We start from the raw sequence: 16,065 nt of genomic DNA, 5'->3' as shown, positions 1-16,065 counted from the left end.
GTCAGCCATATCACTGTAGATAGCGGATAGGTACATAAAACATGCAGTCTTGCTGTCCCTTAATTTTGAATGGTGGGACTTACAAGCCCATATTAACAGCTTAACCGAAACACAAGTGTACTGTTGCCAGTTCATAACTTAACCAGTTTCATATGTTCATTGTGCATTAGAAAATTTTAAATACATATTAATGATACAAAAACACAATATTTCACGAAGTCACCAATAAGCCACAAGTTTATTAAACCAATAGAAATAGTATAAATCTCAATTTCAGCTGCACCGACCCAAGAGCAAGACGAAAGAAGAACAGCCTGAAGAACCCTCACATCGTCAACTCCTACAAGAGAAAAACAGAAAAATCAGTTATGGTATGATATAATGTGCAACTCTTCCAATACGACAATGGAAAGGGGGGGGGGTGGAAGTTGCTTAAATATTCAATAAGGATATGGTTAATAATACAGTCATTCCCTCCTATAGAACAGGAAGGGTGGTGGCTAAATCCTGGCCACCACAACAGCCCCCGTGAGGGAAAAGTCTGTGTCCGTTCTGTCGTTATGGTAAGTCGCGGGCTTCTGCGCATGTGTGGCTCGGCCGCGCACACAGTACCACTGATGAGGGGTGCGCACGGGGCCAGGCATGTGCAGAAGGGCGTGGCTGGCCCCTTTACTGGGATACATAGTGCAAGAACGGAGGGATCAAAGTGGATGGCAAGGGAGTCCACGGTCCTCATGGGGCTAGAAGAAGCTCTAAGCAAGTATAAATACCCTCCTAAGGGACACCTCAAGTTCTCTTAAAGCTGAGCTGTCAGCCATACTATCTCAGAAAAAAACAAAAAACAAAACACAAGTAGATAAATACTTGCTCTACTTACATATGTATAGCACTGTCCACATTTTGATTTTAGTGATTTTTCCATAGTAATCTTGAAGCCTATCTTGACATTTCCTCCCTAACTCTGTCTGTTTCATTGCCCGGCCCCTCCCAGTCTTCAAACACTCTCACCCAGGTCTGCAGTAGAAAGTGCATTGAGAAATATTGACCAATCAGAGAGGAACAGAGGTGTGGAGGGAAAAACAGGAGGGAAAGAGGCTTCAGCCAATCAGGGTGCATTAGTTAAGTCTGAGGGGAAAGAGAAGAAAAAAAACCCAGCATGCCCTGCAACTTCCATTGTGTGGCAGATGTACCAAATAAGAGCCACGGAAACTGGTGAATGATGTTTTATGGAGAAGAAAATATAAGAGTGATTTTTAACTTTTAGATTGCCTAGTTAACATCCTTATAACTTGTTTAGCAAATCAAAATAAATAATTGATTTTTGATTTATGCTCTTTAATGAGTAACTTTACAGTTACTCTTTAAAATGGGATTGTCACCATAAAAATCAAATTTCAACAGCAAATGGTCTGAATGTATTAAAGGGACACTCTAGCCAGAAAAAAAAAAAATGAGTTTTACTCACCTGGGGCTTCTACCAGCCCCCTGCAGCAGTCCTGTGCCCTCGCAGCCACTCACTAATCCTCTGGTCCCCCGCTGTCAGCTAGATTCGTTTTTGCCGACAGGCCCGTCAGGACTAGCCACGCGTAGCTTTCTCCGCATTCCCGATTGTAATTAGCGATATTGCAGGCCGCAACGCGTACAAAGATACGCGTTGATGCATTACCTATGCATAGATATCCGGCAACGCGTATTATTGTACGCATTGCACCACGCAATAGCGCTAATTAGTCGAGAATGCAGAGAAAGCTACGCGTGGCCAGTCCTGTCGGCAAAAATGAAACTAGCTGACAGCGGGGGACCAGAGGATTGAGTGGCTGCGAGGCCACAGGACTGCTGCAGGGGGCTGGTAGAAGCCCCAGGTGAGTAAACCTCTTTTTTTCTGGCTTAAGTGTCCCTTTAAAGCCAATGTGTACCGATTTAAAAAAAGAAATGTCAGATACTCACCTAAGGAGAGGGAAGGCTCGGTCCTAATGAGACTTCCCTCTCCTCTCCCGGTGCCCGGTCCCGCTCCCCCGTTGCAGTATTCGACCAGTTTGGTCAAATACTGCCGCTTCAGAAGTCTTCGGGAGCACTCGGGCTCCTGAAGACGGGCCGCTCCATACTGCGCATGCGCGAGTGCCCACTCTGACGCACTCGCGCAGGCCTATGATGCACTCGTGCGTGCGCAGTAAGGAGCGGCCCGTCTTCGGGAGCCCGAGTGCTCCCGAAGACTTCCGAAGTCCCCCGCGGCGGGGGATTTGAACGGAGGATCCACCGGGCGAGGAGATGGAAGGCTCATTAGGACCGAGCCTTCCCTCTCCTTAAATGAGTATCTGACTTTTCGTTTTTTTTAATCGGTAACCATTCACTTTAAGTGCCAAAAATGCTAATCCTGCATTTTCCTGCATTAAAAACTTTTTCTGCTGTTATGGGGTGTTAATCCAGGCAGCGCTTTCGTGAGAGGCAGAGCTTTCAGCTGCAGCTCTGCCTCTCCACGCGTCTATCAGCCCGGATCGCAGTCTCTGCCCACCCCTCTCGCAGTCTTCCTTCTCTGAGAGGGGCGGGGGAGATGCAGAGATACGCGCTGATAGACGCTTGTAGAGGCAGAGCTGCAGCTGAAAGCTCTGCCGCTCATGGAAACGCACAGGGCAGCAAAATCCACGACCAAGAAAGTCATGGATTTTATGAGGGGAGTTGGGGGGGGGGGGGGGGGTATTTAGTTAGATTACAGCCACAGGGATGCAGCAGTTTAGTTAGGGCAAAAATACTTAAGAAGTTTTTGCAATAAAAACCTGAATTTAAGGAGGCTTCAGTGTCTCTTTAAGTTCCTGATTGAGCCAATTGGAGACTACTTAGGATGGCGCCGAGCACGGTCCAGCTCCCATGGCCGGGAGCATTCTGTGCCTACGCAGTTACAAGCTTTAATTGTGAAGGTGCAAAATGCTCCCAGTCATGGAAGCATGGCCAGGGTCACATGCGCAGTAGTTCCCGACTACCGGGGCTGACAGCTGGAGAATACACAGAACCAGACAGGCAGTGGGGAAGTCCATGTACTACAACATGATTTATTATGCTCTGTGTTTATTATGTAGTCCTGATTCATAAAGGCAAATGCATTGTGGGACTTGTAGTTCCTGAAAAGCTGGCGAGCCAAGTTTGAAAATCACTGCTCTATTCTCATACATTGCAGAAGAGAGGGAAGCTTGTCATCTCCCCTCCCACATTCCTGCTCCTGATAGGCTGGGGGCAGTTCAGTGTGACAGAATGAGAAGGGAAATAGGTTCAATCAAAGACAGTAAAGTCTTCAAGCTTCAATGAACAGTTTTTTTCTTTACTATATAAAATTCAGCGTATCAAAACATGGACAGCACGATACATAAGCAAGTAGAAAAAGTATATCTAGCTATAGATGTGTTACTTAAATGGTCTCTGGGACATCTTTTCTTACAGATCCTTGCAATTCTAATTTTGAATGGCGCGCACACATTTTCAATGTGTATGGCCAGAAGCTGGCCAAAGAATACAGTCCAATGATAGAGAGGCTCTGAAATAGGTACTACTCACCATGATAGCGTTTACTATGTCGTTGCTGTTGTTCTTCAGTGCGCGCACAGCTTTCGCCCTGGACACATTGGCCTGTGACATTACAAGCTCTATATCCTTCACTTCTACTCCTGTCTCATCAACCTAAAAATACAAAATGTTAAAGTTATACACTATAAGCCACATCTAAAACACTTAAAATTACAGCTGGTGGTACTGTTCTTTTTCCAATAAAGTTATTCATGTCAGCAACGGGTATAAAAGCAGCATATTTGCTTAGCATAGCGATTTTTGCATGCTTTCTAATATAAAGTCATCACTTGGCTTGAGGCAGCAACACCACAGATCTGGTGTTATTAGGTAATAAGAAAACCATTGTGCAAGACAAATTTCATTTTTGGGTAACCATTTGCAAAAGGGACCTCACCTCTTCTTCTTCGCTCTCCTCTTGTACTGTGGGAGTCTGTGTGTTTTCCTGTATGTTTGATACAGCCTCTCCCTGTACCTTGAATTTTTCAGCAGCTGCAAGCTGGGCTTGTTGTGAGAGATCTTCAATCTGGCAACATAAAACAATAGTGTTGTTTATTTAAAAAAACAAAAAAAAAAAAACCGAGGTGAATGTTTATTCCCATTATACTAGCAGTCAGACATGAATGACTTAAGCTGGCCATACACAGATTTCCATCCAATGTTCCAAAAAGATGGATCCTTCCTGAAAAGAAATAGATTCAGAAGAAATCTATTCGTACCATACACCGCACATCAAATTCCAAAAGATTCCGGCAAGGAGTCAACTGAAAAATTGAACTGCAGAGTTGCAGTGCGATGCAGAGCAAAGCTGTAGGCCATCTATATGCCAGTGCTCTTGCCTTGCTCTTAATGGTTTTAAATTTTCCATCCTGTCCAATTGATTTTATTTTTTTGTCAAAATCGATCAAAAATCGATCTGACAATTTGGCAAATTTTGGGGGAATCAATTCCAAGCAGATGGATCAAATCTGCAAGGAATCAAATGATAAAATCAATGCGTGTATGGCCACCTTTATGCCGGTTTCTTGTATTTGCGATAGACTCACCTTGGCCTCTCCAAAGACAATGTATGTGTCAGATGCTGGGCTCTTGTATACGTCTGGCTTTGTAATGACAAATAAGATATTTTTGGATTTTCGGATCGTAACTCTTGTGACCCCAGTGACCTGGCGAAGCCCCAGCTTTGACATAGCCTGCAGGGGAATACAAAAAGTACAGATTAAACTCTATTTGGAAGAGTTACTGTTTAAAAAAAAAAAAAAAAAAAAAAAAAAAAAAGTTAAATAGTTGAATCACATGCTAAGCTTCAGCTCTTCTGCAGGGATTACTCAACCTATACCAGACTTTCTAGTCCGGACCAAAGGTTTTGGCCACTTCCAAAGGTTACTGCACTAAGCATCCTAGAATTCAGACAAAATGATTAGGTTTCCTTTGTTCCTGCATGCGTATGGAGGCAAACTAGTGGGGAAATCTAGTCAGGAGGAGTAGGCCAGAGAATGAATACTCACACCAGCTGCCCGCCAAAAAAAAAAAAAATCCTTGAAATAGTCTGTAGTAGAGATGACTTTTAAACTTTGAAAAAGATGAACAGAATGCAAATTTCCTCATTTATAAACCTGTTGGATGTTTATTGTGTCCGCAATGGGGCAAGCTCTAAAACTGGAGGCAAAATCTAAGGCTCCATAAACATGCTCGATCACGAGACTGCAAAACACCCGACATTGTGCTTTCTGTGAATTCAACGACAGCAGAAGCCCGAAGCTCTAAACCAAAGGCTCGTTCATGCACAACTAGCCACACACAAGTTGTTGAAATGAAGCAATCATTTGTTACCAATGGCTAACACAGATTATCATCTGATGGACAATAATCAGTGTCTTTTACAGTCGTTGGCACCCATTTTTTTTTTTTCACAATTCTTGGCTGACCTGTTACAACTGGCGACCTACTGAGAGAAAATCCTAACTTTTTCTTAAGGAGACAGCCATAAACATTTGAAACCATTACAAAATGTATCCATAAAGATGTGGCTGTCAATAGAGTTTAAAGAGGAACTCCAGTGAAAATAATTTAATATAAAAAGGTGCTTAATTTTTACAATAATTATGTATACATGATTTAGTCAGAGTTTGCTCATTGTAAAATCTTTCCTCTCCCAGATTCACATTCTGACATGTATTACATGGTGACATTGTTACTGTGGGCAGATTATGTAGCTGTTCTGGCTTTAACAGACAGCTATAAACAGCCATTTCCTGTGTGTGTCATTGTTACATTGTGGCAGTTTGCCCAGAGTACCGTACGGTACCAGAGCCTCTTGTGGGAGGGGTTTCATACAGCGCCCCCTGATGGTCTGTTTGTGAAAATCATTATATTTTTCATGTAAAAGTGGGCATCAGCTACTGATTGGGATAAAGTTCAGTTCTTGGTCGGAGTTTCTCTTTAAGTTACCACTGTATAGCTGAACACTTTGCCAAACAATTCCTATGCGCTGTATTAGTGGCCATTAATCAGTAATGTTTACGAGCTCCTCTGCAGGTGGTAGGCTGGCTATAGATGCTTGCGGGTCTATCATCTGCAGAGTGCGCAGTCATGACGATAGGTAGACATCAATTTGTAATCAGTAAAACTAAATTAACATTGACTATGTTAGAGCTGCAATTAGAAAGCAAATTACCTTTCTTGCTTTCTTTTCACTCCTGCTCTGTTTTGCTTTGCTGACAGGTTCCTCATCTATCTCTGCTGCTGCAGCAAGCTGGAAGCAAATAGACAAAGTTAAGTGTTAGCACACATAAGTTGAGAACATTTTACAGATAAACAAGCAAAAATGGCAACAGTATTTAGCAGCAGTTCACAATATATTTTCAGCGAAAAATAATTTAAAGGATACATACCCTCCAGCCCCTAGCAGCCATCCTGTGCCCTCGCGGCAGCTCTGCGCCTCGCCGGTGGCTCTGAGTCCCCTCCGGGATCAGAGGCCTACATACATTTCAGCGCACGTAGCCGCGCTGATGTCATCTGGACTGTACTGCGCAGTATGTGCACTATGAGCCGCATGCTGGAGAGCAGAAGCAGCCGACCTGGCGAGGTTGGCTTCTCCACTGGAGGGGACCGGGAGCGACTGGAGCTGCGACGAGGGCACAGGGTGGCTGCCAGGGGCTGGAGGAAGCCCCAGGCAAGTGGATTTTTTTTAATTTTTATACTCCTCGGACCTTACCTTTAACCACTTGCGTACCTGCAGTCCTTGGCCCTTAACCACTTGCCGACCGCGTAATGCCAATGGTGGCGGGAAAGTGGCACCCCCAGGACCGCGTAACGCCAATTGGCGGCGGCACCTGGAGGACTGAATTGCTGGGGATCGCGCGCATCTGCCGGCATTAGGCTCCGCCCACCCACGTCAACCCGTCAGCCAATTAGCAGCGCCGACGGGTTGTTAACCCCCGATCTGCTGCATAGTAAGCGTATAATACGCTTTGTAATGTATACAAAGCTTATTATACAGGCTGCCTCCTGCCCTGGTGGTCCCAGTGATCGAGGGACCACCAGGGCAGGAGGAAGCCCCCCCCCCCCCCCCTAGTAAGCACGCACAAACACTGATCCTGCCCCCTGATCGCTCACAGCGTCCCTAAGACCCCCCCCCCCCGATCACCCCCCCAGACCACTGTTTGCACCCAATCACCCACCAATCACCCCGTCACGATCTGTCAACGCTATTTTTTTTTAGATTAGGTTCTAAACTACCCCCTTGGAGGCTCCTGATCAAACCCCCCCCCCCCACAACCTCAGATCCTCCCCAGACCCCTCTCCCCCCTTGTGTACATGTATTCTCCACTGTAATCACCCACTGTTCACCTGTCAATCACCCATCAATCACCCCGTCACTGCCACCCATCAGATCAGACCCTAATCTGCCCCTTGCGGGCACCTGATCCCCCGCCCACACCCTCAGATCGCCCGCAGACCCCCCTCAGATCACCTTCCAAGTGCATGGTTTACATCTGTTTTCCCCTCTAATCACCCACTGATCACTCATCAATGACCCCGTCACTGCTACCCATCAGATCAGACCCTAATCTGCCCCTTGCGGGCACCCAATTAAAGGCCTACACCCTCAGACACCCGCTCCCCCCGATCACCTTGCCAGTGCATTGCTTGCATATATTTTCCCCTCTAATCACACATCAATCACCCCGTCACCCCCGGTCACTGCTACCCATCAGATCAGACCCTAATCTGCCCCTTGCGGGCACCCAAACACCCGCCCACACCCTCAGACTCCCCCTTATCACCTCCCCAGTGCATTACTTACATCTGTTCTCCCCTCTAATCACCCACTGATCACCCATCAATCACCCCCTGTCACTGCTACCCATCAGATCAGACCCTCATCTGCCCCATGCGGACACCCAATCACCCGCCCACACCCTCAGATCGCCCTCCCCCCCCATGCATTGATTGCATCTATTCCCCCCTCTAATCACACCCCGAGACACCCATCACCTCCTGTCACCACCTGCCACCCATCAGATCGGGACCCAATTTGCCCCGTGTGGCTTCCTGATCACTCGGCCAAATCCTCAGACCCCCTTCCGATCACCTCCCTAGTGCATTGATTGCATCTATTCTTCCCTCTAATCACCCCCTGAGACACCAATCAATCACCTCCTGTCACCCCCTAGCACTCCCATCAGATCAGGACCTAATTTGCCCCCTGCAGGATTCCGATCACCCGGCCAAACCCTCACCCGCCCCACCGCAGTGACAGATTTTTTTTCTTCATGATCACTGCTGGTCTCTACGATTTAATTGTGAGACCAACCGTTATGCCACACAATACGCAACCACCAATCCAAGAAGATACCATGCCCAGCCTTTTCGATGGAAACCACTCCAAGTTTCCGAACGTAACATTTTTGGGGGCCTTCTCTTTAACATGGGTCTAGTCAAAAAGAATGTATTGCGGTCTTATTGGTCTATGCACCCAATACATCACATGCCCATGTTTTTTGCTGCCATGTCCAGGTCACCATTTGAGAACATCCTGCGCTTCCTGCACTTCAGTGCCAATACAACCTGTCATCTAAGAGGCCACCCTGCTTAGGACCGGTTCCACAAACTTCGGCCCCTCATAGACCACCTGTCATCGAAATTTGCAGATGTTTATACCCCTGAACAGTCATTTTGAGGCATTTGGTTTCCAGACTACTCCTCACGGTTTTGGGCCCCTAAAATGCCAGGGCAGTATAGGAACCAGACAAGTGACCCCATTGTAGAAAAAAAGACACCCCAAGGTATTCCGTTAGGGGTATGATGAGTTCATAGAAGATTTAATTTTTTTGTCACAAGTTATTGGAAAATGACACTTTGTGAAAAAAAAAACAACAACAATCAATTTCCGTTAACTTGTGACAAAAAATAAAATCTTCTATGAACTCGTACACCTAACGGAATACCTTGGGGTGTCTCCTTTCTAAAATGGGGTCACTTGTGAGGTTCCTATACTGCCCTGGCATTTTAGGGGCCCTAAACCGTAAGGAGTAGTCTAGAAACTAAATGCCTCAAAATGACCTGTGAAAACCTAAAGGTACTCATAGGACGTTGGGCCCCTTAGCGCACCTAGGCTGCAAAAAAGTGTCACACGTGGCATCGCCATACTCAGGAGGAGAAGAAGTATAATGTGTTTTGGGGTGTATTTTTGCACATACCCATGCTGGATGGGAGAAATATCTCTGTAAATAGACAATTGTGGGTAAACAGGGGAAAAAAAAAAAAAAAAAAAAAAAAAACATTTACAGAGCCATTTCTCCCACCCAGCATGGGTATGTCTAAAAACACACCCCAAAACACATTATACTATTTCTCCTGAGTACGGCGATACCACATGTGACATTTTTTTGCAGCCTAGGTGCGCTAAGGGGCCAAAAGTCCTATGAGCACCTTTAGGCTTTACAGGGGTGCTTACAATTAAGCACCCCCCAAAATGCCAGGACAGTAAACACCCCACAAATGACTATTTTGTAAAGTAGACACCTCAAAGTATTCAGAGAGGGGCATGGAGAGTCCATGGCAGATTTCATTTTTTTTGTCACAAGTTAGCAGAAATGGAACCTTTTTGTTTTTGTCACAAAGTGTAATTTTCCGCTAACTTGTGACACATAAAATCTATGAACTCACCATCCCTCTTAGTGAATACTTTGGGATGTCTTATTTCCAAAATGGGGCGATTTGGGGGGTATTTACACTATTCTGGAATTCTAGCACCTCATGAAACAAGTCAGAGATGCTTCAAAATGGGAAAATTCACTTTTTGCACCATAGTTTGTAAATGCTATAACTTTTACCCAAACCAATAAATATACACATTTTTTTTTTAATCAAAGACATGTAGTACAATACATTTGGACAAACATTTATATAGAAATTTTACTTTATTTGAAAAATGTCAGCACAGAAAGTTAAAAAAATAAAATAATTTTTTTGACAAAATTCATGTCTTTTTTGATGAATATAATAACTAAAAATCACAGCAGCAATCAAAGAGAACCAAAAGAAAGCTGTATTAGTGACAAGAAAAGGAGGTAAAATTCATTTAGATAGTAGGTTGTATGGCCGAGCAATAAACCGTTAAAGCTGCAATGGTCTGAATGGAAAAAAAAAAAGTGTCTGGTCCTTAACCACCTTAGCGGTATGGACGAGCTCAGCTCGTCCATTACCGCCAGAGGGTGCCGCTCAGGCCCTGCTGGGCCGATTTTGATCAAATAAAGTGCAGCACACGCAGCCGGCACTTTGCCAGCCGCGTGTGCTGCCTGATCGCTGCCGCTCTGCGGCGATCCGCCGCGAGCAGCGGCGAAAGAGGGTCCCCCCAGCCGCCTGAGCCCTGCGCAGCCGGAACAAATAGTTCCGGCCAGCGCTAAGGGCTGGATCGGAGGCGGCTGACGTCAGGACGTCGGCTGACGTCCGTGACGTCACTCCGCTCGTCGCCATGGCGACGAAGTAAGCAAAACACGGAAGGCCGCTCATTGCGGCCTTCCATGTTACTTTTGGCCGCCGGAGGCGATTAGAAGAACGCCTCCGGAGCGCTATCTAGTGGGCTTTCATGCAGCCAACTTTCAGTTGGCTGCATGAAATAGTTTTTTATTTAAAAAAAACCCTCCCGCAGCCGCCCTGGCGATCTTAATAGAACGCCAGGGTGGTTAAACGATACTCGAACTGAAATGTGACATAATGAGATAGACCCGTGTATGTGTAGTGCCTAGTACACAAATAACTATGCTTGGTTCCTTTTTCCTTTCTCTGCCTGAAAGAGTTAAATATAAGGTATGCAAGTGGCTGACTCAGTCAGGAAGTGACTACAGTGTGACCCTCACTGATAAGAAACTCCAACTATAAAACACTTTCCAAGCAGAAAATGGCTTCTGAGAGCAAGAAAGAGGTAAAAAAAAAAAAGCGGAATTTCTTATCAGTGAGCATTGCAAGTATCTATTCAGTAAGGAGTTCAAGGCAAGACTCCCTAACACTGCAGGGTGGCCTCTTAAGCGCGTCCCAGTGGCTGCAGCTCTTGAGCGCTTTGAGTCCGACAGGAGAAAATCGCTATACAAATGTTCTGATTATTATTATTACATACCTGATATTTAAGTCTTTCAGGCAGAGAAAGAAAAAAACACAGCATAGTTATTTGTGTGCTAGGCACTGTACATACACATGTCTATCTCATTATGTCACATTTCAGTTCGGGTATCCTTTAAGGGGTTTTATGACTGCAGTCCTTAAAGGATACTGCAGCCGAAAGGCTGCGGAGAGATAAAACCTGCAATGTGTAGGGTAAGAAAAGGACATACTCACCGCTCCCTGCCGTCGGGTCCCACTAGTCAGCCACAGCTCCCGGTACTGGCCAACTCTCCTGACCCCTGACCCGGACATACTGCGGTGCGCATGCGCAGTATGTCCTGTAATCTTCGCTTCTGGCACCGCATCATGACGCCAGAAGAACGGCCACTCCCCCGCCTCCTGCATGTGCGCTCCAGCAGCTCCACTGTAATGCTAGCTTTATAGTGGAGCCGCTGAAGCGCACACGCAAGAGGCAGGGGAGTGTCCGTACTTCTGTCGTCATGATGCGACGCCAGAAGCGAAGATTACAGGACATACTGCGCATGCGCACCGCAGTATGTCCGGGTCAGGGGTCCCGACGGCAGCGGTGAGTATGTCCTTTTCTTTCCCTACACATTGCAGGTTTTATCTCTCCGCAGCCTTTCGGCTGCAGTATCCTTTAAGTGGTTAAAGAGACTAACAAAATTTTCAGCCTAATTTCTTCTATCCTATACGTTCCTATACCTGTTCTAATGTGCTCTGGATTACTGCAGCCTTTCCTAGTTGCACAGTGGCTGTATTATCTCTGTTCTATAATCTAATCTTTCCTTTGTCAGCTCAGGCAGGAATGTGCTGCTCTGCTGTGATAGGTAGAAGTTATACACACCCTCTCCACGCCCCCTCCAGGCTCTGTATGAGTCACAGACAGCTTCTCTCAGCCCATCACATGCTGGTTAGCAGCCGTGTTTTTTGTTTGTAAACACTGCCTAAAACTGGCAATTACAAGCCAGGATTGCAGCAGGGAGTGGCAGAAACAGCCCTGAGGGGCCCAGGAGAACATAATGAAGAGGATGGTATGCTTTTTATTGTAAGAATTTCAGAGTACAGATTCTCTTTAAGGGACAGAGGCCGCTGGTACAAAAAAATAAATAAATAAAAAAAAAATAAAATAAAATGGGGTCTTAGCGCCATCAGGCCGCACAGGCCCGCCACCACCACAGATCGCGCCAGTCTCCTGTTCCTGAAGCTCACTCACTCTGCCTTCGCTATGACAGCAGAGCTCTGTGAGCCAGTCAGGAGCCAATAAAATCAGCTCCTGATCGGCTCACAGAGCTCTGCTGTCATATCAACAGCAGGGCGAGTAGGCTGCAGCGATGAAAGAGTGGCGCAATAGGTGGGCTAATTGAAAACTACGCCCTGGCAGCAATAACATGTTTCAAACAGGGAGTAGACTTCAATTAGCGCAGTCTGGAAGCGGTTAATAGCAAGTCCCATTCCAAAGATAAACAGACGTTCCCTCACCTCAAGTTCACTTTAACAGCAAATGTGTGTATGCTACTGAGCAACCTTTGACACTCACCTTTTAGCAATTCTCACAGAGATCTAATCTCACACAGGTGAGGGATTCCATATTTTCCCAACATGAGGGCCCTTTTCCACTACCCTGCGTTTTACAATCTTATTCTGATCACTAACGGACTGCAAAAACGCAATGTACAGTAAAACTAATGGAAACGGCAGCGGCCATTTCCATTAGTCCGATCCAATTGCATCCTAAGCTCAATAGTCAACCGGGCACGTTGTGGATGCGATTTAGCTCCTAATACTGAGTATAGTGGAAATTAGCGCGCTTGCATCTGAGTGGAAAAGAGCCCCAATACCACCTGGGTGGAATGGCACAGTGCATAACACTCTCTTTGCAGTGCTACAACACTTATTGCATGGAGTATATTCTTCCTGTGTTTGCATGGGCTTCCAAAACCTACTGATTATACTGCTGTAACGTGCTGCATCCCCTCCCACCCTAAAAATGACTTCAGCAGGTATAGATTGTGAGCTCCTTTGAAGTAAAGTTAGTGACACGACTATGTACTCTGTAAAGCTCCAAAGAAGAGGCCAGCACTATTTCAATACAAATTAACATCACAGTATTTCTAGAAAAGTCCAGACCAGGTTTGCTGGTCCATACAGGGCAAGACAACACACGACAGGGCTTCCAGCCTATAAAGAGAACATTAAACACAGAGGACTCTTTACCTGTGCTTGCTGTGTGGAGGTTTGTGTGGAGTCCTGTTCCAGCTCTGGAGGAGAATCATCACTGTCTGACTCTGTTCCTGACCCTGTCATGATAAAAACAGAAAAAAATAAAATTACTTTACAGTCAAAAGTTTATGGTGCATGGACACCTTCTGCTGCTGGAGCCAACCTATAAAAAAAGGCAAGACCTGATATAGACTGTTCTTAAAGTAAAATTTGTTAGAAAAATCACAGCCAAATAAATATTTTAAACATACATATTCATAAAGGTCACCACAATGTCAACAATACCCAGAAGCCATGGGAGTAAAAGGTCCACACTGTCGGTTATTAGAAGCCAGCCAACAACAATCATCATATAAGAATTAAATAACGCAGTCATATTAACCTAAGCAAAAGAAACTTACAGATACAAAGTAGGCCCCCACCATCGTGCAAAATGCTGTCCATGTACCAAATCCCAGTACCCCTGTAGTCCCCGTAAATTTTTCTGTAACATAGTTCCTGAGAGACCTGTGGTTACGCATCAGGGGACTGCCTAGCATCTACCGTTACACCCATGCTACAGTTCTGAAGATGTCCTTTTGCAACAGTTAGTAAGCCAGTAACACTCACTGTCCAGCTAGAAAACAACGCCAAAGTGATGGGTTACTTTTGCCATTGACGCATCCGATGCAGCAGCTAATAGTTATGAGAAACACTGAAGACCATATGCCACTTACTCCTTTGTCTGACTCCACAGCTCATGGTATTAAGAGTCAACTGCGTAAAAAACTCCATTGAACACACCAAATTACTTAATGTGGCAATCAGGCCCATCACATATAGTCCTCACACACAACTGGAAAATGTGAGAGACATAAGTACAATTTACTTATTAAAGGGCTAGCAGATAACCTGGTCTGCCAAATGTTACAAATCAACAAACACAATTATGCCCCATGTGTAGTCCTGCTCAGTATATGTAATCTGTATTCTCCATCTGCTTGACTTTCATAGAGTGACAACAGAATGTATGACCAGCAGTCGAGACATTTCAGCAGGCAAGACTGCCAAGTTGAAAGGCTCCCCAACAACCATATCCTTGTATTCACACTCGCCATAGCATGACCGTGGAAATCCACAGTAATGTAAAGCAGTTACCAAGAAAGTTTTATTGTTCAGTGCCTGGGAAAAAAGCATGCAGCTGGCAGCCACTAAACAGGTCCAAATAATCCATTTATGTATTAGCCATTTAATGTTAGCAAGTCAAACCTGGGGTTGTTTTCCTTCCAGTATCTACAAAGTACAAAATGTATTGCATTGCTTAGAAGTTTGTGAGCCCTTTCCATTTTAACACCAACAATGTTGTTAGGACTGTTTACTGGGTTCTCATTTTCAAATTTTAGGACAAGAAACAGATATTTTATGTCATACTTATGCAGTAAGGTTCAGAAGCTGTAATGCACAATGATATACAAGCTATCGATCAGCTTTTATCCCTAGAGAACTGTTTAGACCATTTACGATCCACTCCTAAAGGTGCGTACACACATGCGACTATAGTCGTTTGAAACGATCGTTCCCCGATCATTTCAAACGATGATCGTTTAAAAAAAAGCAGCTAACGGCCATTAAGTCTAACGACGGACGAGCTAGATCGTTAAAAACAAACGATCTTGGCGGATTTTTTCCAACGACGATCGTTTGCAAAAGTAGTACATCGTAGGAAAACGGTCGTTCGTACTAGGCTTGACATGCGCATTTCACTATTTCTCCATGGAACGTTTCATATTTATGCGCAAGCGCAATAGTTGCTTTACGTGATGTAACGTTCGTTCTAACGATCAGATCGTTACACACCTTTAAAAGCTAACTTTACTTAGGTCGTTCTTTCGTCAATTAAAAGTCTGTTCGTCGTTCACAACAAACGATCGTTGTCGCATGTGTGTATAACACCTAGAATTGTTAGAGTGAAAGCTTACATATAATGTTGAAATGGGTTATGCTTGTGAAAAAATAGTTTGCTAAAAAAAAAAAAATGGCCCACTTACCCCTTTGTGTTCAGTTAAAGGACTTACGAGGCCAAGAGGAGTAAAAAAAGTTAATTACTTGCATGGTCGTTTCAGGCACGGAGGACGCCGTCCGCGCCGCTCCGCCGGGTCCCCTGCTCATTATCCCCCCGGGCTGGCTCCCGACCCCACGGCCCGGGTGGGCTCTCCTGCCCTTTCCAAGATGGCCGCTTCCTCTGGCTGCGGCTGCGCAGTCCGCCTGGCCGCGAGTGCGGATGCGCAGCTCTAGGGCCAACCCCCCGATCCACGCTACGTAGCGTGGATCGGAGGGGTTGGCCTTAGGGCTGCGCAGCCGCACTCGCGGCCAGGCGGACTGCGCAGCCGCGGCCAGAGGAAGCGGCCATCTTTGGAGAGGCAGGAGAGCCCACCCGGGCTGTGGGGTCGGGAGCCAGCCCGGGGGGATAATGAGCGGGGGACCCGGCGGAGCGGCACGGACGGCGTCCTCCGTGCCTGAAACGACCATGCAAGTAATTAACTTTTTTTACTCCTCTTGGCCTCGTAAGTCCTTTTTTTAAATAATGGTTGTAGATAGTGAAAGAAGTGCTTGAGGACAGAAAAGGACAACCAAGGAAATAATGAATCCAAAAACCCTAACTATTAAAATGATCTAGGGAAA

At 45.6% G+C, this 16,065-nt stretch overlaps 1 protein-coding gene across 18 annotated transcripts in view; it reads right to left on the bottom strand.

The window, feature by feature from the left end:
- Positions 1-209: 209 nt before the first annotated feature.
- NACA (nascent polypeptide associated complex subunit alpha) overlaps positions 210-16,065 on the bottom strand; it is a 61,688-nt gene continuing 45,832 nt past the window's right edge. For all 18 annotated transcript variants that reach the window (XM_068267540.1, XM_068267543.1, XM_068267541.1 and 15 more), the window contains 6 exons: positions 13,399-13,481; positions 6,233-6,310; positions 4,602-4,748; positions 3,953-4,081; positions 3,547-3,669; positions 210-340 (listed from right to left, as the gene is read on the bottom strand). In XM_068267540.1, the coding sequence (XP_068123641.1) occupies positions 326-340; positions 3,547-3,669; positions 3,953-4,081; positions 4,602-4,748; positions 6,233-6,310; positions 13,399-13,481 (575 nt within the window). In that variant the 3' untranslated portion in view covers positions 210-325. The remainder of the gene's footprint in view (positions 341-3,546; positions 3,670-3,952; positions 4,082-4,601; positions 4,749-6,232; positions 6,311-13,398; positions 13,482-16,065) is intronic.

Source organism: Hyperolius riggenbachi, chromosome 2, assembly GCF_040937935.1.
Source record: "Hyperolius riggenbachi isolate aHypRig1 chromosome 2, aHypRig1.pri, whole genome shotgun sequence".
In the NCBI taxonomy this organism is placed as follows: domain Eukaryota; kingdom Metazoa; phylum Chordata; class Amphibia; order Anura; family Hyperoliidae; genus Hyperolius; species Hyperolius riggenbachi.
Note: the sequence above shows the minus strand (reverse complement) of the source record. Positions and strands in the feature narration are given on the sequence as shown.